The 24,021-nt window shown below is 39.4% G+C and overlaps 1 protein-coding gene across 2 annotated transcripts in view; it reads left to right on the top strand.

The window, feature by feature from the left end:
• The window catches only part of cadm1b (cell adhesion molecule 1b), a 273,821-nt gene that overhangs the window by 167,119 nt on the left and 82,681 nt on the right, over positions 1 to 24,021 (top strand). For both annotated transcript variants that reach the window (XM_036149507.1, XM_036149506.1), the window contains exon 2: positions 18,232 to 18,252. In XM_036149507.1, coding sequence (XP_036005400.1) covers positions 18,232 to 18,252 — 21 coding nt within the window. The remainder of the gene's footprint in view (positions 1 to 18,231; positions 18,253 to 24,021) is intronic.

Genomic DNA, 24,021 nt, shown 5'->3' with positions numbered 1-24,021 from the left:
ATCATGTAAGTGAGTGGATCCTCTACGTTTGCAATTTTTTCACGAGATATTTTTTTTTTCCGTAACGGCTTTCAAAATACTTTTTATTATATTTATTCTTACACAACCTTCAAATATTTGTTAGGTTGTTTTTTGTGTTTTATATATAGTTTCTGCTTCTTTAGTTTTTAGTCTTATGAAGTCTTTTTACAGGCATTTTGCAATCTTCTTGTCATCCAGGGGCAGCTTTTGTAATTTAATCTGTTAAACGGTTTCAGGGGACAGTGTTTACTATACATCATCATGAATATTTATAGCAACAATCCATAAGCTATGTTAATGTTGCTGCATTGATAGATGGTTTGCCAGCTCTGTTCCATTAAAGCGCCTTTTTTCCCCACATATTAGTTTGTGTGTAATGATTCTATAGATTAAAATTTAACTTTTTATATTACAGTACAATAGTAAATTAACTTTTGATAATATCCTAATTTATAGAGAAACACCTTTCTGTTTGTCTCTTAAATTCTTCATGATTTTTTTTTTCTAGCTGCTGATTGGCAGGGTAGGGGGTTGTGTGATTGCAATGTGAGCCAAATTAACCAGCAATTAACCAATGTAAGGATAATTGCTTATCCAATCAAATACAACTCAAAGCAGGTAAGGCGAGCATGAAGAGTGGATTTAATCACCTATAAGAACTGCTCCTTAAAGCACTCTGAGTTTTGATCTTAGTGCTCTTAATTTGGCATTCACGTCTTTTTTTTCTACCTGCAGTCTTGGCCGTGATGTGCCAGGATTCATTACAACCTTTATTGATACTGGTATTACTTCAGATCAAATATTCCAGTTAATGGTTCACTCTGAAACCTCTCACAGTTTACTGTGAAAACAAAAGCAAGAATGCAGGTTTTCTTTTTTATTTTTTTTTTATTTTTTTGTTATCCTTGATAAGTTGGATTGCAGCTGCTGTGGAAAAGAAAACAGACTTCTTCACAGCCTTGAGGTTGCAAATAGGTCACACAATCGCTGAATCATACTTGACTTGATTCTGATTAAACATTTAATCAGGCACTTGTATAATTAAACTTCACATTCTGAGAAGAGTGTGCCATTGACGGTGCCGATAAAGAAGTGTAGAGGGAATTGCAATGTTTATCTTAGATAGTCACTATCTTGGCATTGTAGTAAAATGAAAGAGACCTCCAAACAGTTTTCAGTGAAGTGAAAATACGTTTGTCATAATGATATCAACATGAGTTTCTACTTATAGCAGTGGTGCGTGTCTCTTGCTGTTGGTCTACTCTGTCTATGTGTGGAATGCATGGTGAACACCCGGCCATCTAAAATAAGCGTCACGTCGAGACGACCATCAGGGGTGACCATCAGGGGTGATCTTTCGTTCAATTGTAAGTAACGTAGTGGGGTAACCTAAATGATAAAAATAATTAGTTAGATTACACTGTTGCAGGAAAAAAAGAATGTTGCGAGCATCGTTATTTTCTAAGGATGTTACTTGCAACACTGGTTCCAAGTGCATAGCTGTGACAACATATTGACCGTTTTAAGGCTTTAATAGTTTCTGATGAGATTATAAAATTTAACAAATTCTAATAATGGAGTATAAAATAACCTCACTAAAACTGATAATGTAGCTCTGGGTTCATAACCACCTGGAGCTTAACCCACTCAAGACTCTAGAGATAACAGTGGACTTCCCATTGACACTGCTTACCCTCACCATCATCAGCAAGAATGAGTCTAAATGGCAAATGGACTGAATTTATACAACACTTTTCTAGTCATACTGTTAACTCAAAGTACTTTACACTATACACCCAACCACACTCACCAAGGCAAACTTATTCATGAACCGATATGCAGGCAACTTGCCCAGGGGCACATTGACTTGTGACAGGAAGAAGCTGAAATCAAACCCGTAATCTTCTGATTGCAAGACAGCTACTGTACCTTCTTAGCCACAGTAGCCCGACTTTACTGTAGATCACAACCTGTTTCCGGGAACCACCTTATCTCAGGACCTGAGATGGTCCTCACACATAGACACTGTTCAGAAGAAGGCCCATCAGAGGCGGTACTTCCTGTGGCAAATCAGAAAAGAACAACCTTCCACTGGAGCGGCTTCTATACCATTCAGCCTGTTTAGTGCACATCCATCACTGTATAGTTTGGCTCATCCACAAAACAGGACAGATCCAAACTACAGTGAGCAGGTCGGCCAGCAGAGAGGATTGTAAGGGCTGACCTTTTATCCTTCCAGCTCTAGGATCAGGAAACCCACAGATCCTGCTCTCAAACTTTTTATACCCTAATACCTTCAGGTCAGTACTACAGATCACTGTTTACAAAAAACAGCCACCAGAAACAGTTTTTTCCACCAGGCTGTCAATTTGATGAACACTATTAATATGGGAACAGAGTACCCATATTGACGCCATACATATGATGCCATGCATATTTGCGCCAATCTAACCATGTCCTTTTCTGTTGAAACGGCCATATATACATATCCTTCTTCTATATTTATACTTAAAATGTCATCCTTTAGAGCAAAGCGAAACTGAAGTGAAATTCCTTGCTTGTATGTACCAACTTGGCATCTAAAGCTGTCTGATTCTGATTTTAAATGATAAAAACAATTTTTTTTAAACAACCGTATGGTTTATTAAGGCCCGAAGAGCTTTAGATGTTCTGGGTTCTTTAAGGAACTCCTGGATGAGTCTTTAATGGGTTCTTGGAGGAATGTTGAGAGGCTGGCCACTTTTGTCTCTTGGAAGGTTCTTCACTGCTCCATATGTTTTCCATTTGTGGATGATCGCTCTCACTGTGGTTCGCTGGACTCTTTGTTTCCCATCCGTTTTCTAATTTCTTCAGATCTGGGCACGATGTGTTTCTTGGGTAAACTCAGACATATGAACATGTGGTTAATGAGTTTTTTTTTTTTGTTTTTTGTTTTTTAAGTAGTGGGACTAGATTGTCTTTGATAGTGTTTTTTCTTAATATACAAATCGATTATTTGAAAATTGCTTTTGTGTTTACTTGGCTTATCTTTGATATTGAAATTAGTTTAATGATTTAAAAGTTTCAATTGTTGCTAAAAACTGAAAAAAAAAATTGTCAAGGGGCAAACACTTTGTCCACATCAAGGTATAGTTGCTCTGTGATTTAATAAGGAAATTTATGTAAATGTATGCTGTTTCTCTTTTTCAGCAAATTAGAAAAAAGCTATATAATCTGCATTTTACATAATTAGCTTAGATTTTTTTTAAACATCAGACAATTATTACTTTTTTTTAATGTGCTGAACTCTTTCCATCTACAGTTGATGGATTGAGCGGAGCTCTTTGGGACGTTCAAAGCTTGTGATGCTGTTGTTTTTTTTCTACCTAACTCTGCTTTTAGCTTCTCAGTGACTTTATCACTGAGATGTCAGGTGTCTTTCTCTGTCTTAATGATGCGGTTTGTTCATTGTGTTCTCTCACATACATTGAGGCTTTCATAGAACATCAGTATTCCTGCTGAGCTTAAATTACACACAGGTTCTCCCTGTTTAACAATTAGGTCACAGGTAAAGGCAATTAGTTGCTTTGATTTTTGTTTTGTTTAAATATACAGTGAAAACACTGCATATGCTTTCCTTCCTGTTTACAATTAGCCATGAGTTTGTGTTTTTCTATCACTTGCTATATATAACAAACACAAGATTTGGCATTGTAAAGTGACAAAGTGTAAAAAACAAAAAAAAAAGTTAAAGGGATGCAAATAGTTTTGCTACTCAATGTAGATATGCTTGATCTCAGTTTGTGCTCTCCAGGTTGGAAAATCCTGTGAATAAAGTAAATCTCTCAAGATGCATGCACGTCTGTGCAAGATTAATTGGGTCTAGTTTTATTCTTGACCTCAGTGCTCCTCTGTTACCTCAAAATGGTTTATTATCCCCGTTGATATTGCTAATGCCTTCTGCAGACAGTGACAGGCATTATGTCTCGCAGTCTGTGAAATGTAACCCGCTCGAGTCTTGTTCGCAATATGTGTCAGACTGAATGCTCAGTTTTGTGTGCTTCCACACAAAGCAATCAATGCATACAGAGCGGTAGTGCTTTAGTGCCCTGGACACAAGAAAGAGTAACATACGGATTGAACAGGCAACTTAAAAAAGGGAACATTTTGTGGCCATTTAATAGCAAATAGCTTTATTGTTTGTTTTAGTAGTAGCATGACTCTGCCTCCAAATACTTCCAACACTTTTATTTACCTAAGGCTGCAGCAAGACACGTACAACCTCCCTCCTCCAAAGATGCCACAAACACAGTGAACCCAAGGCTGACCCTTTGATTTTACACTCCCAAGGCCGGCAGACTGAAAGGCAACTGAATCTCTGAAAAGGGGGGGGGGGGGGACCAGATATGCGTGGCTGGTGAGCAGGGAAGGCTTCAAATGATTGATAGCCATTTGTTTTGCCTGCTTAATACAACATAAACTCACCAGCAATTCATCACCAGAGTGAGAGTTTTTCACGGTGCCTCCGCAAAGCCCACTAAAAATAATTCATTTTCTGTGAGCGACGAGTCAGGCTCTAATGTTAAATATTCATGCGGGGCCCGGTCTAAATGATGTGGCCATTGGCACACAGTTAGAGCACACTCTGTGGAAGGAAGGAAATGTCAAGCTGTGAATAAATGAAATCGGTGAAGCCGTATATTACCCTGCCATTGTGAATTTACTATAGTTGCCATTTTGTCTGCCCACTTCAAACAGATCTCTTTTTCAATCAATACGCTCAGAAAAAACATTGAACATAATGCCAAGTTGGCTAAAATCTGGACTCATGTAAGTTCAGCCTTTATTCTTTGTTTGGGTTTGCTTCCCTGTCTGGGTACTACGAGTGTTAAAGGCCTTATCCCACCACTACGCACCTATTTCAAATATTTGTGTTATTCGGTCCAGATAATAAGATTTTGACACTAGTTACACAGTTGGTGCACTGGTTTTGAAGAACAATCAAGAAGTATGTGTAAGGGAAATGGAACCATCCCTAAAGGTTGCCAATTGGAGGGCTGCACAGCGTGAGGAATGCACCCACACTAGCAAGAAAGCTACGAAGCGACCTGCAACCAGGATACCGCTAGGATTATTTTTGAAGGCAAGGCAAGGCAAGGCAAATTTATTTATATAGCACAATTCAGTACAAAGACAATGCAAAGTGCTTTACATGATTAAAATATAGCAAAATAAAACAGAATAAAAGCAAGTAGGAATAAAATATAGATAGAAAATAGAACAAAAAAAGTGGTGATTCAGTTAACTAGGACAGTTGAAGGCAATTTTAAACAAATGTGTTTTTAATCTTGATTTAAAGGAACTAAGGTTTTCCACAGCTTTACAGTTTTCTGGAAGTTTGTTCCAGATAATTGGAGCATAGGAACTAAATGCTGCTTCTCCATGTTTGGTTCTGGTTCTAGGTATGCAGAGTAGGCTGGAGCCAGAAGACCTTAGTGGTCTGGATGGTTGATACACTGATAACAAGTCTGTGATGTATTTAGGAGCTAAGCCATTTAAGGATTTATAGACTAACAGAAGTATTTTAAAGTCTATTCTCTGAGATACAGGGAGCCAGTGTAAGGACTTTAGAACTCTTGAAGACATACCGCGAGCAAGTAGGGGGATGTTATTGCTTTATTGTTCCGAGGGTTTGTATGAGCCACAAAATCGGTAAGAATGAAGTGAATTGAGTAGCTGGGCGACCCAGATTATTGTTTTATTTCTAGTAACTTTGTTCATAATGTATCTTGAAATGAGCGTTTTGCAATTGTTTAGCAAAGAAAGTCATTTTCTGTATTATTTTTGTGTTTTAGTTAGGGTTATTATATCAGCACATGCTAATATAAACGCCCCCCCCCCCCCATCCCCAAGCAGCAGTTGGGGGAGGGAGGGAAGACTACTAATCTTGAAAGGAATGAGCTAAGAATGATTATTATCCTTCGAAGTTTCTTATAATAGGACAGTATAAAATATTGTGAACACGTTTACAGAATAACCTGGCTGTTACCCAGGCCAGGTAGAAGCTCCCTACTGGCGTGGCTCAGTATTGCCTTAAAAAAAGGTTTGTGTGAATGGTGCTAGAAAATACAAAGGACATCCCAATGTCTTCCCTCTATGTTTATATGAACAAATTAATATGACTGGCATCCACAATACCCATTTTGATGAAAAATACTGCAAAGAAACAGCATGAAAAAGTTTTATTTCAAGAAATGCAGACCTGTTTGTATTATTGCGATTGCAGTTATATTTTTGAAAGGACCTTTTTAATCCTCAGAAAATAACATTGTCAATTATCTAATTACTTCTGGCAACACTGCCATATTTTTTTTTTACATTATTAAGTTATATAAACTATTGGCTTTATTACATGCCAAATGGCCAAACTGATTTCTTTATTACTTTATTGGTTGTACAACAGGTTTTTGGTGCCTTTTTCCTGTCATATTGTGTCCTGCGCCCTCAAAGCGATCAGTTGACTCTCTTCAAGGATGTCGATGCACTTTGAGCTCCCCCTTGTCAACGTAATCAATACAGCTTGTGCCTATGCAGCTGTTGGGGTTTGATTCACATGGACTTCCACATCAGTTCCCCCGTGTTCGTTCTCTGGCGACGATCGCAGCGCCGACACGGAGAAGACGACATCGTGGCTGATCAGAAACTGTTCGGAGACATTTACAGGTGACATCAGCGAGCGGAGAGCTGGGGAAAAAGAGCAAACTATACAATAGAACTTACTCGCCTCTGAGTGTCCATTTAGACAAACTCAAATAGAGAGCGTAATGTCCGCCGTGCATCATTTGGATAGAATAGGAAATGCTAAATGGCCTCATATTGACAGAACCACTCTTCCAGAATTCATTTTTATCACACACCCGCACTTCTACACACAAGCCTGCGTTGCTCGCGCACACTCAGATTTCCTCCTGCAGTCTCTGACTAATGAGGCCTGGGGCTGGAGATGGTTCCATCAAGGAACTCCCCCCCCCCCCCCTCTCTCTCTCTCTCAAACATGCACCTGATTGATAGCAGTGATTTGACTGAGAAAAGGGAAATGGGAAATTGAAAAATGGCGGAGGAAGATTGGAAACAACGTGCTGATTATAAACTCTGCGCAAGAAACAAAAGGCCTTTTTCCCTCTGCCTCCTCTCTCCGCTTCAGAGGTAGCAGGTGTGTGTCTGACAGGTGCCTGATTGAGGCGCGCAGAAGACATTACAACTGCAAACAAATAGATGTGCTTAGTGTCCCAGGATGCAGTTAACGTTTTGGGCTGATAGAAGTGATTATGAACATATGAGCGGAGGCAGCCCGAGAATGGGCACAGGTGTTTGGGAGAGTTGGGTCTGGAAAGAAGCCGTGTTGTTGTTGAGAAGATAATAATCCATCCATACAATTAATGGCATGTCATTACCAAGGTCATCAGCCTTGGGGGATGTACTTAATATGTCTCATATTGTGATAATAGAGCTTTTCTCCACTGGAGACAAACACACAGGAGGTGTATGATCACACAGATTTATCATCATGAAAAACAGGAGAGGAAAAAAAAAAGTGTAAAATGAGAACAACAGTCATTGAGTTGCAAATCCACTGAGTTACAAAATAACCTCAATTACCTCCGTGCTATCAGCATTTATTTCGGTCTTCGCTTCCAGACTCTGTTTATGTTCTCATGTTTCAGGTTAGGGGGGGAAAAAAAAAAAAAAAACAATAGCACTTTTATAACACTGGCATAAATTAGCTGCCACCTCTCTGTAGAAAGGCTTTGTGTGTTCCATAAACCAGGCAGGGAGGGAGGGAGGGACTTGGCCGACGCTGCTGCGGTTTAATATTCTCTGAGAGCTTCCAGACAGTGAGCGGTGGTGCAGCAGCTGTCTCTTGACCCTGCCGGACCCCCACTTACCCCCTCTGACCACCTCCTCTCTACTGGGCAGGCTGAAGCGATGACAAGCCTGTCAAAGGCTTCTCCTAATGTCCTAATTACCCCACACCACCACAAATACACACACAAACACTCACACTGAAAGGGATGCTCATGCAGATCTGTGGCTACCCAGTGACTAAGCAGATATTGTGGCTTTCAGAAGTCTTCATGCCCCTTGGACTCTTTTGCATTTTTTTGTGACGTTACAGCCACAAACGATGTGTTTTATTTGGGATTTTATGCAAGTGACCAACACAGAGCGGTACATAATCACGGCTTTTGTATTCAGTCCCCCTGAGTCAATATTTTGTAGAACCAAATTTTGCTGCAATTACTGCTGCAAGTCATTTGGGATTTGTCTCTTCCAGCTTTGCACATGCTGAGATTGAAATTGTTGCCCATTCTTCTTTGAACAAAAGGTTGATCTCAGTCAGAATAGATTAAGAGTGTCTGTAAACGGGAAATTTCAACGGTTGCCCAATAGATTCTCTATTGGGTGAAGGTCTGGGCTTTAAATAGGCCCTTTTAGCACCGAATATATGTTGATCTAAGGTGCTGTTTGTTCTCCAAGCTCCTCTTAACAGAACCCAGTTTCACAGAACTGTATTTCCACTGAGCAAAGGCTTCCCTAATAAAAGAGTCTTCTAATTGCAATTGGTCCGTCCATCCATTTTCCATCACACCTAAGGAGAATTTTAGAGAGGACAATTAAGTCATGTTTTTGGACTGTGGGAGGAAGCCGGAGTACCCGGAAAGAACCCACACATGCACAAGGAGAACATGCAAAACCTGCAGAAAGACCCAGGGTTGGACTCGAACCCAGGACCTTCTTTCTGCATAGTTAAAAAAAAAATAGCATTATAAGAAAATAATACAATGTGAAAGTGTGTTGCAGAAACCTATACAGGCTTATGTAAAGAGCCACACACCAATTAATCTATTTTTCTTTTACAGCTCATGTTGAAGAACAAAATCTGTCCACTTCAGAAATATGGAGTACTTTATGTGGCTTGGTCGTACAAAATCCCAGTGAAACGCTTTTGTCTTTTGTGGCTGTGATACAATCTAAAAAGGTCAAAGAGTATGAATACTTTTCCACGGTGAGATGTGAGCAGATGTGCTTGCAGACATTAGTGAGTGCACACTCACAGAGGATTATGAAATTCTCACGCAGGAGACCACACTATAGGTGAGGCATCGCAGTTTTACCAGAATAGCAAAGATTGTTCCCTCAAGACTTCATCGGGGTCTTTGATGCAAAACACAGTGCGATCGCTTTGATCCCAGCTGAATCAGAGCATCGGTTTCTCTCCTGTGGTAGCAAACACAGCTCTCCCTTCGAAACTTTTTTTTTTTTTTGTAACAACTGAGGCCAAGTTTGAAAAAAATAAAAACAGAAACAAAAACAACACATAAATAAATAAGGAAAAAAAAAAAAGAGTATTTTGTGCAGGTTTTTGCGTTGGCTTTTGCTTCTGAGGAGAGAAAAATGGAAAGTTGCAGCGTCACCCGAAATAGATCGCCTGAATGAGGTGTGATGTGTCACTTCGCCAGAGGTTAAGCTTTGCCGCGGCTTTAAGTGGGAATCTCTCTGCTGCTGCTGCTGCACTTTAGACCGCCCTCAGTCGGCCTGTCTTGTTAACATAACAGAGTGGATTATTGAGCCTGCAACAAAGAAGAAATCTCTGTTTACTTACCATCAAAAAAAAGAAAGAAAGAAAGACAGAAAACAGCTGCTCGGTGATTTATAGATCTTTAAATCTGGAGCATTTGTCACAATCAGCGTGATTTAATTGTGTGTCACTTTAACGCTCTTCCTACCTCATTTTATGTTGGATTGAGATGTTATGCCGTGTGGAGTGGTCTTGTTTCATCACATTACTTTGTGATAAATGTGCCAAGCCGAATCCTAAGCAGTGGCAGCCTTCTTCTTTTGCTTTGAGTATCAGGTGGAGCTTGGCACCTATCATGTGAGAGCGTACAAAATAGCAGCTTGGCGTCTGAGTTGTTAGAAATGTGCTAAAGCGTTTGCTTTCTTCTCCCCACAACTGCAAAAGAGGAACACAACCCAAGCTGTGGCAGAGATGTCATTAAAAGGTTGCGCTTAACTGTGTTTTTTTTTTTTTTTTTAATCAGCTGCAGACATTTTACCTGCAACAAATGACAGAAGACACTGTGATGATTCTGCTTGTCTTTGTTGTCTTCAAAGGCGCTCTGGAAACTGATCTATGTCAAGCTTAGCCTCTAATTTGCTTCATTCTTTATTTATTTGCAACAGCAGAAGCCTTTAGCACTCCACTAAAAGGAAACTGGATACCAAACAAATTCAATATATCCACCTTTTTTTTAACTCCTGGCATTTTCAAAGGATTTCCCCTTAATCTCCCAATATGAAGGCTCTCTTCAGCTGCACATGTCCCTCCGGCTTTCACACTCATTCAAGCCAGACATCGGACAAAGCGCATCACATTAACAGAAAGCAATTACCTACATCTGAGGGGATGTGTGTAAAATCTCCTTTTTGTTCCAGTTTATCGAGCAGAAACATGCTTTGCGTCTCCTGTAAGCCTACCTGATTATTATGTCCTGATTGACTCCGGGGAGAGTTAATCTGAGTATTCCCACTTGTGTTCACAGGTGAGCGTGTGTTGGGATCTCTTGTTTCCTGTTTAGCTCCTCATGATAACAGTGGTTTACAGAAGTTTTTTTTTTTTTTTTTAATGTTCCTGTACTTTAAAGGGATAGCTCTGGGTTTTTGAGTTGAGGTTCTGTTGAAAAAAAAAAAAAAAAAGATTGCAATCACCTAATGTCTTACCTGCAGTAGGTACCTATTCTGTTGTCTTTATTCAGTATAAATCCAGATGGTTCAGAAGGCTGAGGCTAAAGGCTAGTTTTAGAGGGCTCGAGAACGTCTACTGTTTTAAAATGATTCAAAACTGAAAACCACCATTGGTGGATGCCAACACCATTTTATGAATCTTTAAACTGTCAGTTTGCATTGGACAGTTTTTTTGTGCTGGGTTTCACCCCTTTTTCCTTCAAAACTGTCCTACCTCTTTATGGTGTGGGTTCAACAAGATGCTGAAATTCCTCAGAGTTTTTTGTCCATATTAACATGATAACAACTGGCAGCAAGTGTAGATTTGTTGATTCTGCCAGTATATTACACCCCAAAGGTGCTCTATTGGACCTAACTGTGAATGCTGTTGGATTACAGTGAATTATTGCCATGTCTGAGAAGCCAGTTTGCATTTCTTTGTGACCTGGTGCATTCCCCTGCAGGAAGAGGCATCAGAAGATGGGCTCACTATAGTCATAAAGTGTTGAATGTGATCAGCAACAACACCCAAGTCAGCTGTTGGGCTAAACTAATCTCAGTTGATAACAAGGAGTCTAAAGCGTGCCAAAAATATCCCCCACTCCACTACTTAACCATCACCAGCCTGAACTATTGATACAAGCCAGGATGGATCCATATTATTTCATATTATTTGTGCCAAATATGATCTGATCATTGCAGTGATCTAAAATCCTTGGACCAAGGAATATTTGTCCAATCTTTTATTGTCTGATATTGGTGATCCTGTGTGAATTGTAGCCCTAGTTTCCTGTTCTTAGCTGAGAGAAGTGTCTTTCTGCTGCTGTAGTACATCTAGGTCAAGGTTTCAGAGATGGTAAGCACGCAAATCTTAGTAGCTCGGTAGCTTCTGAATAAGGTTGACCAGCTAGTCAGGGACCTAAAACCATGCCACATTCAAAAACATGTAAATCCTTTTTCTTTCATATTTTGATGCTGTGTCAAAGTTGCAAATATCGTTCTCCTGGCAACCGTCAAATCCAGACGCATTCATCAAATTACCAGATAGAGAAGTGCCATTCATCACTTCAGAGGACATGCCTCTGCTGCTCTAGAGTCCAGTGGCAGCGTGTTAGTACACCACTGCATCTGATGCTTTGCATTGCACTTGGTGACGTATGGGTTGGATACAGGGAAACCCATTCCATGAACCTCTCTATGCACGGTTCTTAAACTAATCTGAAAGCCACATGAGGTTTGGAGGTCTGCGGCGATTGACTCTGCAGAAAGTTGTCGACTTGCACTTATTGCATCAGCATCCGATGCACCTGCTCCATTGGTTTACATGGCCTAGCGCTTTGTGGCTCCGTTGCTGAGGTTCCCAATAGTTTCCACTTTGTTACAACACCACTGATAGCTGGTGAAGATTCTCAGTCGCAGTCTAAACACCACTGATAGTTAAATGTAGAATATTAGGAGTGAGGAAATTTCACAGTGGGGCGGGTTCCACAGGTGGCATCCTATCACAGAACCATAGAGATATTTACTGAGCCCCTGAGAGTAACCCACTTTTTCACAAATGTTTGTAGAAACAATCTGCATGCCTAGGAGCTTTGGTTTGTACAGCTGTGGTCATGGCAGCTTTTGGAAGACTTGATTTTCATTATTTGGATGGGTGAGCTAATACTTTTAGCAATAAAGTGTATATTATTTACAAGTAAATAATGAGTCCTAAATGTCTCTCGGTTCATTCTTAACTGAAACTGATTCTATTTTTAGTTCTCTGCTACATTCCTATAAAGCTCATTCATGTTTAGACCCTTGTGAATTTGCTGCTTTCATTTGGAGAGCACACCACACAGCGACACATCCGAATAAGCAAAGCTGTGGTGACTGTTAGAGCCATCTCACCAGCATGTGATAAACATCAATGGACTTTTGGTTTATGACAGCTGATGAGATCAGATGTTTTACTTCCACCTCAAGTTGAAACCAAGTGACATGGTTCCTGGTGTTCTTTGTGTTTCTAAATGCTTTCTCTTAGTTCTTCACAGTCTGGATATGCTGTGGCTCTTAGTCCAAGTAATTCTACCCCTTTGTCACAGAAGGTGCTGGGTGCTTTGCATGTGCCCTCCCTCTGATCTCCAATCAAAAGTTTGCAACCCTACTTTTTGCTTTTGTTTGGCTGTTCCCATGTACGTTTTTATCATCATGAACAAAAAACAGTCCATTCTTTACAGTAGGCCTCAGAATAGCATTAAATGGCTAATAGCTCCCATACAGTATATTGTAGAGCAGATCATAGAGATTGGATTAAGGCTTTTATGAAACAGAAAAGGTTAAAGCATGTAGTATTACTATCATAGCATCATATGTCAACATTAAGAGTAAATGTTTTTGAAATTACGCCGGAAGGAATTGTCCACAGACACTTGCAGTGGACTCATGTGCATGTGTGTATCTACTTGCTACAGATGTCCAAATCATTGGCACGCCAAATCATTCTGATAACTTTGAGACATCGGCACAAATCAGATTTGATTGCTTGTATAAGAACATTCTATGGCTTACAAGATAAATCTGAGCAGCTTTCAGATCAGTACAAAAGCCAGACATAAAACACAAATTTCAGGAAAGCTAGAACCCACTTACATTCATAATTGCAGGTCTATACTGTTTATCCTGTCACAGTATGTAATACTGCAAACATATACATACATGCATCTGTGCAGAATCTTCCTGGAAGCACAATATTTATGATTAACTTTGAATACCTCTAATAAGGGCTTAAAGAGAGTTGTGCAGAGGACAAATTACCTTCGGTGCATGCACTTCAGATATTAGGATGACTTGTTTTCATGTTTTCCTGTGAGGTCTAGCTTTGATCAATGAAAGCAGCAAGAAGCACATGTAGATGAACTGAAAAGAAATAACTTCTTAAATAAATCATGCAAATATGGCTGATATTTCAAAATCAATTTCACCCTCCCCTGAATGACTGGCAGTAACTACTGCTTTTTAAAGAGCATTCCTGATGTTCTTCCTTCTTAGCTTTGGAATAACACACAATTTAAAGCCCCCAGACCAGGAAATTACTCAAGCTTCTTCTTTTTACAGAGGTGATGCTCAGCTAATCAAGTGGATTTGATTAGCAGGACTTGGCTGCTTCTTAATTCTCAGGGAAGTTGTAAAAAATAAGTGCCTTACTTCACCCTATTACTTTCTTTTTAAAAAAAGAAGAATAACATGATTTAGTTTGTCACCTGTTTTTGTCCATCTGAAGTGGATTTTTCATAGTAATTTATTCTGAGACCAGGTAAAGTTGCTTATGACTGAAATGCATGATCTTTCATCAGTTGCATACTATCTTCTCTGCATACAACACTGCTTTAGTATGGGGTAGGAATTAAAACCCCTTAACTGTTTTTCCCTCAGGTCTAATTGAGCAAACAAATATCTATCAGCTCTTTATTTTCAGAAAATTGTAATTCACATAGAAACCCGTTAAGACTGATGAACTCTCCTCTTCTGGAAAAAAACATGAATATTCATGTTTTTTTTCCCGATGTGAACATGGCTTCACATGTGATCACATGTGATCATGTTTTGTTTTGTTTTTTTCACGTAAGGGACAGTGGATCATTATACTGTGTTTTTTTTTTCACTTTGTCATAAATCAAAAGTTAGTTCAAATAACGTGACAGATTAAAGAGAAGGCTGCTACTTCTGGCCACAATGTTAAAGGTAAGGGCGTTTAGACTGTAAATCTATGAGGAAATTTGTTTAAATTTCAATCTAAAATTGACCAAGACTGAAATGCAGTAACTTGAAGTAGCGGAGACTACTGGCTTCCTTTTTTTTCCGGGCAGGGCTGATACTCTTTGATAGCTTTCCTTTGTGAAACCAGGCTGACCTCTGAAGTCGCTTGTGTTTATTAGGTCTGCTCTGCGGGAGCTCACGTCTCCATCCGATTGAAGAGAAAAAAGTTTAAAGCCCACCTCTGATCCCTTCTAATTAAATGAAAACACAGTGGGATGCCCGCAGTAAGACTGCGTTCCTCCCAACTACATGCACAAACACAGTTTTGAAGGTAACCAATGTGGGTGTTCTCTACAGGGGGAGCAACACCGAACTCCAGCATCCACCTCTGCTGCGTCCCTCTTATGCAGTGCAATCACACACCGGGCTGACATGCAACACGCTGCAGTTCATGAGCATAAATAAGCAAGGGAATGTTTTACCTGAAAGAGGGAACTTTAATTCAAAGGCATCACTCTAGCACTGAGAAGAAATGTTGCCTCATTAGTGTTACCCCACTGCTTTTACTGAGCGGCAGTCATGAAGAGAGAGAGGCAACGTGCCACTCTTACCGCACAGACATCTCCTCTCCTGAGATCTTAGTATGCCTCAGCAGCGGAAAAAAAATACTGCGCATTGTTATGGATCCATTGGCATGGCTACAGGTTTAACGGAGACGCTTGAATGCCAAGAATCTGGCCTTTCAAACGCTCACGAGGAGCCGGGCTCCAGCAGGTAAATGTGACACAACTGCCGCCGGAGTGCTGCTCTGTTTCCGAACATAAAGCCGGCTCATTGTGCGGAGCGGTGGGATGATAAGCACCGGGGTGATATTTGGTTAGAAATGAGACGAGGTGAGGAGACAAGGACGGTCGTCATTTGGAGGAGGGCTGGCCTGCTGCTTTCATCCCGCGTGATTGACAGATCGGTGGAACGGGTGAACTCGCTCGAATGCCATCACATGCGTTTCTCTAGAAATCTGTCGATCAGCACTGTCTAAGCAGAGCAACAGCCGTGACATCTAATCACAGGCAAAACTTTTACCTAATGTGCTGCAGGTACAGAGGAGCATAGGGGGGAGAGGGCCAACACAACCGCTACCATCACTACTGCTATTAATAGCCCCTTCAGAGGCCACTGGCAGGAAGTGGATCATACCGAGGGGTGAGAGATTGTGTCCCCCACTCTATCTCAAGCTCCTGTATTTAGACATAGGTCTCAGCTGACAAGATTAAACAATGAGGTGTTCTGGTATCTGGGTGATACATTTTTCTGGGTTACACTTCTGACAGAGTAACATAAAAAGAGGGCAGCTAGACTACACGTACAAGATGATAATGAGCCATTTACATAATGTTGCTACAACATTATAATTACCTGGCAATTAAAGCGGCTCAAAAGCCTCATTATGGGCTGTCCTGAGGGCCGGTATGACTGGGACAAGCTCAAGTTTGACAGTCATACAATTTGTTTTTTTTTTCTTTTCCGAAAAATCACCCATAGGCCTCATTATGTTGAGTTACGAAGCTTTAAAAACAACCTCCAATGTATTTCCTCAGGATTTTATTTGACAGACCAGCACAAAGTAATGCATTAATATGAAGGAGAAGAAAAGGGATAGATAGGTTTGAACATTTATTTATTTTCATTTATTTATTTATCTTTACAAATAAAATTCTTAAAAGCAAAGAATGCATTGGTATTAAGCTCTGGTAAACTGATGCGCCTTAATAAAATCTGGTGGAACCAACTACATAAATACTGAACCTGTGTTTATCAAGACCAAGAAATAAAGTCAGAGATATAATTGTGGAAAAGTTTTCAACATGTGCTTTGAACAACTCGGACAGTACATTTCAAATCCATCATCTGGAAATCGAGCACAATGCACCACTGCAAACCTATGAAGACAAGGTTATCCAGCTAGACAAGGCCCACGGTAACTCTGGAGGAGCAGCAGAAATCCACGGCTACCATCAGTTGGAAGAACTGCGTGGGACAGTACAACCATTAGTCACGTTCTCAACAAATTTGCCCTTTATGTCAGAAGCAAAGCCACAATTTAAGTTGCCCCACAAGCCATGTTAGAGACTGAGCACACATTTTGAAGGAGGGTGCTCCGATTGTATGAAATACGTTTTGGCCTACATACAGTATGCTATGTTTAGAGAAAAACTAGCACTACACATCATTAAGAACACACACCAACTGGATGAAATACTGGTAGCATCATGCTGAGGGGATGCTTATCCTTAGCAAACCCAGGCCTTTGGTCATGTTCACCTCACACCAGAAGATGGACCATAAACAAACAGCCATAGCTACAATGATTGAGATCTGATCAGAAGAATCTCCATTCAATCAATTGGCCCAAAGTCCTGACCTAAAACCGAGTGAGAATGTGTAACAAGACTTAAAAATATTCACAGACACTTTTGATCCAACTGGACTCAACTTGAGCTATTAAGAAGTTGTTTCACATTGTTCCTTGCAAGTCAGTTGGCAAAACTGGTATAGACATTGCCCAAAAGGCGCATGTCTTTAATCGCAGCAAACGTATTTACTCAGGGGAGGTTGAATACAAATGCAGACCACACTTTTCAGTGTTTAAGTGTCATCTGTAAAAATGTTTAAAACTGTGTATGTTTAAAATTGACAAAATATTGAAGAAGGCCAGTGTTCTGAATACTTTAGCTAGACATTGTGCCACTTAATAGGAGTAAGGTTTTTTACCCACACATAAACCGTAAGGGAAGTGAGGCTTCGTCTGCTGAAATATTGCAGAAGACACATGGACAATGTTCAGAATTGCTTTTGCATTGTGTGGGATTTGTCAGCTCGAAACTTCCAGTCCAGAGGGACTTTGTTGACAGACTGAAAAACCCACAAAAGAACATAACAGGGACACGTGTCACACCTTACACCCTTATTATACCTGCAATGACAAGTGAGACGAGCAGCCGCTTCGACACACGACTGTGCATTAGGCTCAACTTTCCATTGCTCACAGTCTTAAGTCAAGAACCTCTAACGTCTTGTGTGAAATGTCAATATAGCAAAATATTGTGTGTGAAATTCAAAGATTTAGATGTGCGCGGGTGGTTTGCAGGGGGGGGGGTTCTTTACTAATGGCAGACGATGAATGATGGAGCCTCTCCCGAGGGTGCAGAGCCCTGAGCTATGCTGCAGGGACTCAGGAACACGGCAGTCTTCCATGCCCTGCGAGATGCCAGTTTTCGGTGGGCACCGTTCCGAATGGGTGCTCTTCTCTCCAGGATACGCTGCCGGGTCCCCAGGGGAGAGTCCACAGGCTGTGGCTGCTCCATAGCAGGGGTGGCTGGAATCTCAATCAGGGACACGAGTGGGGGGGAAAAAAACTAAGTCCTTACCTTCATCCTGTTTCTTTGGGTTTCTGTTTAAAAGTGGGAAAAGTGGCTCATTATATTGAGATCACACAGTCTCTGCCTCGCTCTGAACTCTTTTGTATATTTCCTAATTGGTGAAAAATTGCACAATAACAGGGCTTGGATTTAATTGATTTTACATGCTTTTATTGCAATTGTGAAAATGTTCAAATATGGCTCTTTGCTTGCAGGCTGTCTGCTCACAACCTTTTTTTTTTTCTTTCTGTCTTTTGCTCTCATCTCCGGCTGCGCTGCAACAACACAGGAGCTGCTGAAATCGTGACAGGTACCTCTTCTTCTTGCTACCTGCTGTTCATTTGGAAGTGCTTGCTTCTCTGTGTCTGTTGATTGGCTGTCCATCCCGTTCTGTTCATCTGTCCGTATCTACACTGCTTCTTATGTTCATATTTATGTTCAGGAAGGTTAAGAAAGCCGTGCATTTTTTGTTTTCCTTTAAAATCGGCATTTCACCACAGCGTAATCATCAATTATTTTGGGTTCGTCTCACATGTTCCATGGTTGCCTTTTTCACTCAATACTGACAGTAATGCTCATCTAATCCTGTTCTTTAGCCTTTGTACAATATATCTGTCTGCCCTGTTTGCGTTGTTCGTCTCTTAATCAGTCATTACTACTTATAGTATTGGGAGTGTTTTTCTCTATTTGCAAAAAACAAAAAAACTATAATTCATTACATAATGTATCTCTGCTTAATGGAAACTGAAGTTAAATTACTCTATTTGCAAAGGTAAGTAATGCTGATGGTCTCTCCGGCTTTAAATTAGATTTAGAGACATTTGCTTTCCAGCAGCTACTACTTCTTCCCTAAGATTGCATCATGGTTGCCAAACCTCTTTGGTCCAACTCCATCTTAAGGTTTCGCTAACTGAAACAAAAGCAAGGCACTTGAAAGTACCCACAACTGATGTTAAAGACAAATTGAGTTAATGTACAGGGCAATACACTATATTCAGATTCAGATCTGAGTCCAGTTATGTACTCTCATGTGAAGCAATTACTTAAAATTCTGCTAAAGATGCATTAGGTCTTTTTTTTTTCAATCTATGTTGGAATCTCCTAACATGGATCAAGGATGAAAAATTTAGTTGCATTTTATAATTTATTTGAAGTATGTGTATCCATAGAAATGCATTTCTGTTTCATATATTTTTTGTGTTATGGGATAAATCCTCTTAGCATTTAAGTCCATTCACAGCCTCGTCCCTCCTTACCTGTCTAATCTCCTCCATGTTGCTACGCACTCTCCCATTCTCCTCCTCCTTCCCACCTGACTGTCCCACCTGCCGTCTCACCGTCATGGGGAGCAGAGCATTCAGCGGCTCTGCACCTCGCCTTTGGAATTGTCTACCTCCAGAACTCAGAAACACTCCCACACTTCAAATCCAAACTCAAAACCTACCTGTTCAAAGCTGCACTTTCTCTATGATTTCATTTGCAATGTGTAATTTTAACCAGATTTTTATTTTATGCTTTTTGATCACTTTATATTACTGCTTGTGTTGCATTGTTTTTAACCAATGTATGCTGACCTTAAGTGTCCAGAAAGGCGCCTATAAATAAAATGTATCATTATTCATTATTATTATAAATGGTGTAATATATAAAGTATGTAGCTGCAAAAGGACAAAGATGCAGCATAGGTGAGTTTTAGTCATGATGTCAAAAACTTTGTAATATTTATTTATTTTTTATTTATTTTTTTTACATACTGACCAGTCAATTAGGGAATTAAAGTTAAATGCTTTATACACACTCTCTGAGCACACCCAAGTGTTGCAGAAATGACAGGTTGAATTATTGAGAAAATAGTCCAAACTACCCTGGAGTTGGAGCCATAATAAGCATTTGCCATGCTGAGGTGAGGGAATCTTTATCAGTGCAAGCTAAGCTTCTGCATATTATGCCATGATGTCAAGTAAGGCTACATCAGGTACCTTATGTGACATTTGTGGCCAACTAGCTTAGTTGGGAATCAGATCACAAATGCTGCAATATCAGTTGCATAGAAAGGGGATGCAGGATTATTATTTATTTAAAGAACCATAGAAGCAGCAGGCAGATGGGCAATATTGTGACAATGCCATTAAAGACCAATTAAGACAAAATAACTTTTGAAGCACAAATGTTTATGACAATATCATGTGTTACGTATAAAAATGTTCAGCACACTCTCAGCATTACGCATACAGGTGTTTGGTATAGGCTGGAGTAAAGAGATAAAAACATGGTAGATAATTTTTAAAATCCTGAAAGCATTAACATTTCTTATGTATAAACAGCTTCACTCAAACAATAAAAAAGTGTTTTGATGTCTGCTGGGTTTACACAAGTCTTTCTGACCACAAATCGGTCTAATATTTTGATGGTCATGAAGTCTCCTGGTGTCTTCATACAATAACTCTTGTTCCAAAGATGTAGAACTTTGTGAGAAAGATGATCAGGAAGAGTTTCTGAGTATGTATAGGTCTTTTCTGTGATATATTAGATCTGAGTTATGAATAAAACATTTGGAACCACTTGTTTTGAAGCACCAGTGCTTTACCCACTGTAAGGGTTAAATGTAAACTTAAATGTTTAAGTTAGTCAAAGTAGATACATACACATTGAAGTTTCAATAACCATACAGCCCCCTTGCAACATTTTCAAGAAATATTTTGGTGGATAGCTTAGGTGGTGTGAGAGAGCCTTAATGTGGTTTACAACATAAAAGGGAACCTACACTCTTCATGTAAAAACTCCCACTTGCTCATTGAATTCAGAGGACAAATGTCAGCAGTCCGACCTATACCTCCAGTTTCAGTAGGTAAAATCAATGGCTAAAACTGAGGTGGTGCTTTTGTTCTCTGGTGTGAGAAAACAATAATCCACAAATCAGGCAGCAATAGGTTGCAAGGTCTGTTTTGTAACAGACGCTGACATTTACATTGTCATACACTGCTAAAAAAAATGTGAAAAGAGCTGAAAAAGTTTGTGCCGCAACAGATTTCTTCTGTTTTTGAAGCATCAGCGTTTCAGATCATCAACCTAATTTAAATATCATAGACGAGGAAATGCAAAATTAAGTTTTCCAATGATTATTTAATTTCTTAAGTGAAAAAAGCTATCATAGCCTACTTGTCGCTATATGAAAATCAAACAACACCTGTCAGTCAACACCCCTTACCTGCAAGCACTGCAGGCCCTTTACCTTCATCAACATTGTCAGGATTTTTCAATACAAGTCCATGGTAGTCAGAGCGATTTCATTAAAAAACATTGGGGAAAAATGGTAATGGGTGAAAGCGCAATTTACACATTTAGAATGTTTAAAGAGTGGAATACAGTTTATTCCATTCCCAAATGCAAAAGGAGTCTAGAAAATTTTAAAAGATAGGTATAGGCATGCAGCAGACCTTATTGTCCTCCTGGGTAAGTTGGTGATGCTCACTTGGATACATGTTGGTAGGACGGACACTGTTAGGAAGGGCTCACCACTGTTCCACGTGTTCATCATTTTGTGAATAAGGAGTCCACTGTGGTTGGCCAGACTCCCAAAAACTTAGATAGCTTTGGTATGACATCTCATCTGTTCATGAATTCCTTTAGATCTGGCCATGATGTATTGCTATTTGAATAAAAAAATTCTAATTTCATGATGTAAGACAGGTTAAGCTATTTCTTATATTTTTCAGGTATGGCAGTTGTGAGTCTTGTGACGTTGAACTCACTTCCCAAAAGATGGGGTTAATCACAGTTAATTCATCATTATTTAATTTTTTAACATGTTTTGCATAACTGTGTGCTGGTGAAGATGATCAGTCATCCAGGACATGGCAAATCCAATAAAGTTTGAAGACAAAACAACTGGACTTCAGCTCTTTTAGTTAAAAATATTTCAGAAGGGTTTTCTCAATTCAAAGCTATAGAGAGAAATTCCAAGCTTTTAAGAAGCTTGGAATGTGCATTTGTCTATATTTAAATTCACATTTGAGCGATGTTGGTGCTGTTGTTGGCCTGGCTGACAGAGATGTTGGTCACATGCAGCCAGGAAGGTGTGAATTGGTTTGAAACTCACTGGGCATCAAGGCCAATACACTCCGGGTCCGAATTAGCGTCCCATCAGACAGAAAAATTATATAGTCATAGCATTTACGTGTGCTTTAAGTGAATGGGGCCGGGAAGACCGCTTGTGGTTCTCTGCAACCCTGTCTGTCTGTCATAGTTCTGACCAAGGTAAACCCCTGATCTATCTTGGTCGGAACTATGCAGCGATTTCACAGGAATGTCGTTAGTCAGACAGGAAGAGAAACACTTTGGCAAAGTAAAACACGTCCGCTGTTGGGAAAATACTGAACAAAACCTCTCAACCCCAATGTAAACTGTACACAATTTCCTGCGCGGTTCGGCCCGGAAACTCACAGCTCGGTAAATAAGCAATGAAACATTTCAATAAACACTGTAGGAGCTCAGAAGTACAGAAAACAGATAAAGTGAAACAGCGATCGGACTTGTTTATGCGGGCAGAATTTCTGGTACATACTCTCATGTGAGTACTCAATCTCACGAGTCCAGTGGTCCATAGGGGGACCTTCTACGCAACCAGTGTGTCAGAAAGAAATCTGTTTGGACCATGGAGGTTCAGGCGCAAGTAGTGTGCCCTGGTCTTCAGGCCTAATTACTTGTTTTAGAAACTGAAATCTGAGGCCTCCTCCTCTGTTTAGAGACCCAGAATATGAACATTTTGGTTCCCGAAACAGCTTCTATTATCCTTAAGGTGTAGCTGTACAGTTGAGTCTTGTCCTCTGGAGCGCTATGTCCTGTGTACAGCAATATATCTGTGGAGATGTTGTTTAGTTTCCAATTTTGAGGTCTGAGCATCCCTTGCTGCACTGCACTGAAATTGAGGGGAGTAGTTTATAGTAATTCTTCCACTGAATTGTACTTTGATTTTTAAAAAGTAAAATAAATGACAAAAAAACTATGTGGTGCTTTATTCTGCTGTGAGAAAACAGTGATGCATAAATTATGCAGTATTAGGTGGAAGCAATTATTGATATTTATATTCTTATATACTGCTAAATAAGATTGACCTTTAAATGTGTTCCCCTTTGGAAACCAGCTGCGTGGCTCTTTTTCTTCCTTCCAGTTTGAGCTTATAGTGTAAATCTTTAATTTTCTTGTTACTATCATTGGTAAAATAACAAATGTTAAAATAAATGTTAAGATACTATTCTTTAGTTGTACAGGACCTGCGATGATTTCAGCTACTGTATTTAGCCAAAAGTTTAACTTTAATCAACAATAATTATCTATCTATCTATATCTGTCTATCTATCTATCTATCTATCTATCTATCTATCTATCTATCTATCTATATCTATATATATATATATATATATATATATATATATATATATAATTTCTTTTCATTAAAAATCTCTATTAGGATTTCATCAAATACATTTGTAATCAAGTTAGACTTTAAATTTTACTTTTTCTAGTGTACACGAGCTAATTTGCTTAAAAAAATTATAAACCAGAAAAACTGGTAATCAAAAAAATAGTTTTATCTCAAAATTAAGTCAACATCAAAGTGATTTTCTAGTCTTTTATTTATTTTGCTTGATTAAATTGCTACAAGTTTGTAGCCCTGATTTAAAGTGCCACACAATCATTATTTCATAATCACAGTTTTGTTTTCTTATCAGAATTTAATTTTTTAGGGTTTCTGTCACAATAAAGATGTTTTTTTGTTCAGACTTAACATTCCTCTTTTCTTGTTATGTTGCAAAACCCTTATAAAAGCAGTTATCTTGAGCTCCTGTAAGAATATTTTGTTAAATTAGAGGCTACACGGGTATTTTTGTTTGGTTTTTTTTCCCATAAAAACGGTGCTGGAATTGCACAGTGCTAATTATATCCTTCTTACTTGTGAACATGTTAAAACCGCATTTCATCATAAGGAAGAGGATTTAATGAGAATCAGAGAAGAGGAAGGAGAAACTTTTCATTGTTAATGACGGTCTGGTTGTTCCTTCAGAGAACATGACTGCTG

The sequence above is a fragment of the Fundulus heteroclitus genome, chromosome 18 (assembly GCF_011125445.2).
Source record: "Fundulus heteroclitus isolate FHET01 chromosome 18, MU-UCD_Fhet_4.1, whole genome shotgun sequence".
In the NCBI taxonomy this organism is placed as follows: domain Eukaryota; kingdom Metazoa; phylum Chordata; class Actinopteri; order Cyprinodontiformes; family Fundulidae; genus Fundulus; species Fundulus heteroclitus.
Note: the sequence above shows the minus strand (reverse complement) of the source record. Positions and strands in the feature narration are given on the sequence as shown.